The sequence below is a fragment of the Cebus imitator genome, unplaced genomic scaffold, assembly GCF_001604975.1.
Source record: "Cebus imitator isolate Cc_AM_T3 unplaced genomic scaffold, Cebus_imitator-1.0 Scaffold12, whole genome shotgun sequence".
In the NCBI taxonomy this organism is placed as follows: Eukaryota; Metazoa; Chordata; class Mammalia; order Primates; family Cebidae; genus Cebus; species Cebus imitator.
The window spans coordinates 11,525,551-11,528,100 of record NW_016107327.1 but is presented as its reverse complement, the minus strand read 5'-3'; the positions used below and the strand labels follow the sequence as shown (position 1 = coordinate 11,528,100).

General features: G+C 52.9%; 1 protein-coding gene across 2 annotated transcripts in view; it reads left to right on the top strand.

The window, feature by feature from the left end:
- The first annotated feature begins 820 nt into the window (after positions 1-820).
- The window catches only part of ENOSF1 (enolase superfamily member 1), a 41,211-nt gene continuing 39,481 nt past the window's right edge, over positions 821-2,550 (top strand). Inside the window, exon 1 of one of the 2 annotated variants that reach the window (XM_017499098.2) lies at positions 821-1,077. In XM_017499098.2, the coding sequence (XP_017354587.2) occupies positions 874-1,077 (204 nt within the window). In that variant the 5' untranslated portion in view covers positions 821-873. The remainder of the gene's footprint in view (positions 1,078-2,550) is intronic. The other variant, XM_017499090.2, reaches the window with a different exon arrangement.

Genomic DNA, 2,550 nt, shown 5'->3' with positions numbered 1-2,550 from the left:
AAAGACGGGGTTTCACCATGTTGGTCAGGCTGGTCTTGAACTCCCGACCACAGGTGATCCGCCTGCCTTGGCCTCCAAAGTGCTTGGATTACAGGCGTGAGCCACCACGCTCTGTCGCCCTCTTGTTGCCCAGGCTGGAGTGCAGTGACCACATCTCGGCTCACTGCAACCTCTGCCTCCCGGGTTCAAGCTATTCTCCTGCCTCAGCCTGCCGAGTCTCCGGGATTACAGGCGCGTGCCACCAAGCCTGGCTAATTTTTGTATTTTTAGTAGAGACAGGGTTTCACCATATTGGCCAGGCTAGTCTGGAACTCTTGACCTCAGGTGATCTGCCCGCCTCGACGTCCCAAAGTGCTGGGATTACAGGCATGAGCCACCGCGCCCGGCTGAGGTAAAGTCCTTAAAGCACTCTGCATCAGTATGGGTGTAATGAATGATGGCCTGCCTCTTAATTTATCAGATGGCAAACTGAGGCTGTGGGCACTTAAAGACACCTAGCATTTCCTAACGCACTGCTCTCCTGGGTACGCTGGCGGCAACCTGCGGCCTCCGATCGTGAGTTGAGCCACTGGCCGGAATCTGCTGCTGGGCAAATGCACTAGCTCAGACTCGTCTTCTCCCTCTAGGTCGCCGCTCCGGGGCAGGCCCCTTCGCGACCTCAGATCCGGGCCGAGCAGGGTCCCGCGGAGGCGCCGACGTGGCGCAAGGCCTCCTGCGGTCCAGGGTCCGCAGCTGACCTTAGCGAACGCGCGCTAGCGCAGTTGTGTCCAGTGCTGGGAGGGAAACGGCGGAAGGCGGGGAGCGCCCCCGGGAGCCCAGAGACGGGCCTGGAGCTCCCACGGGGCTAAGTTCACCGGTGTGGCCGCGTGGCCAATGAGCGCGCTCTGTGCCCGACGGTGCTCCGCCTCGCGGCCCTCCCGCCCTCTCGCCGCGCACTCTGGATCCCGACGCGTCCTGACCGCACGGGTGGCGCGGCTACGGGGCGCGGGGGCCATGGTGCGCGGCAGGATCTCCCGGCTCTCGGTCCGGGACGTGCGCTTCCCCACGTCACTCGAGGGCCACGGCTCGGACGCCATGGTAAGCGCGGGCTGCGGCCAGAGTCCTTCCCGCTCCGCCGACTGCAGACCCGCGGGTCCAGGGAGCTTCCAGACTTTGGACCCCATGCTTCTGTAAAGTGGGAGGCGCGCCTGGGGGAGACACTCGCTTTTCATGTCTTGGAGCAATAGTCTAAGTATCCAGAAACTTTCCACTCTCCAGGGTTTTCTCTTTGCTACAGTTTAGAATATCCTGGTTTTACGTTTACGACTCACAGTTTGCTGGAAATGCAGTATTAGAATGCAAGAGCAGCAAAATGATTTTGTTGGGGTCCCTGCAATGAAACCTTAGATCACAGCGCTCGCTGGCTTCTTCTGTACCCTGAACGCAAGGTGGTTCACGTTGAGGGAGAATGGAAAGCCCGGGGCTAGGAGTTTTGAGTGGTGACCCGTCTATGAAATGAAAGTGTCATGGTCGGGTTGAGAAAACAAGCGAGTGATAACTGTGTCACATGAGAGGGCGCTCTCATGAAATTACCCGCAAACATGGTTAGAAAGGATTGATGCGAATGTCGGTTAGTCTTAAGAGATGTAATAAAGTAACGGCAGGGACTTTGACGCCTACCTAAATAGCGAAGGTCTTTTTTGCTTACCGAGGATGTTAGAATGTCAGGCCTTCCCTCTCCTCCCCAGTCTAGAGCGGTGTTTCCCAAATTCAGTGGAGGAGTTCTGTGCAGGGTCTTCAGGGCACCTGTTCCCCACTGGGTCCTCACTGCCCACCTTGGTCCACTGATGAGATTGGCCACGCTAGAAAAGCAGAATTGTATGGGTATGTAGAGAATGTGTGAAAATTTGCCGGGAAGTGAGGAACAGCAATGTTAGGAAAATGGTTACCAGTAGGGAGGAAAGGAAATAGGGTCACAGAGGGTACCAAGAGGTCTCTAATTCCCACTGTAATGTTTTACTTACTAAATTGTGTGGATTTCAAGCTGGTGTTCATTACATTATCTGTACTCTTTTTGTACCTGAAATGTTTTATAACAATAGACCTCTCGTTAAATAAAGATATTATATGCAAAAGAATGCCCTTTTTGAGATTAAGTTCATCCTGCATTTTAAACCTTTTTTAAAAATAAAGAACTTAAATTTTGCCCTGATCATTTATTTATTTATTTATTTATTTATTTATTTATTTATTAAGAGACAGGGTTTCACCATGTTGGTCAGGTTGCTCTCGAACTCCCGACCTCAGGTGATCCACCTGCCTCAGCCTCCCAAAGTGCTGGGATTACAGGTGTGAGCCACCGTGCCCGGCAAAACGTTTTATTTTATTTTATTTTATTTATTTATTTTGAGTCAGGTTGTCTTATCTGTCGCCCAGGCTGGAGTGCAGTAGTGCTATCATGGCTCACAGCAGCCTTGACCTCCCTGGCTCAAGAAGTCCTCCCACCTTAGCCTCCCAAGTAGCTGAAACTACAGGTGTGTGCCATGACACCCAGCTACTTTTTGTATTTTT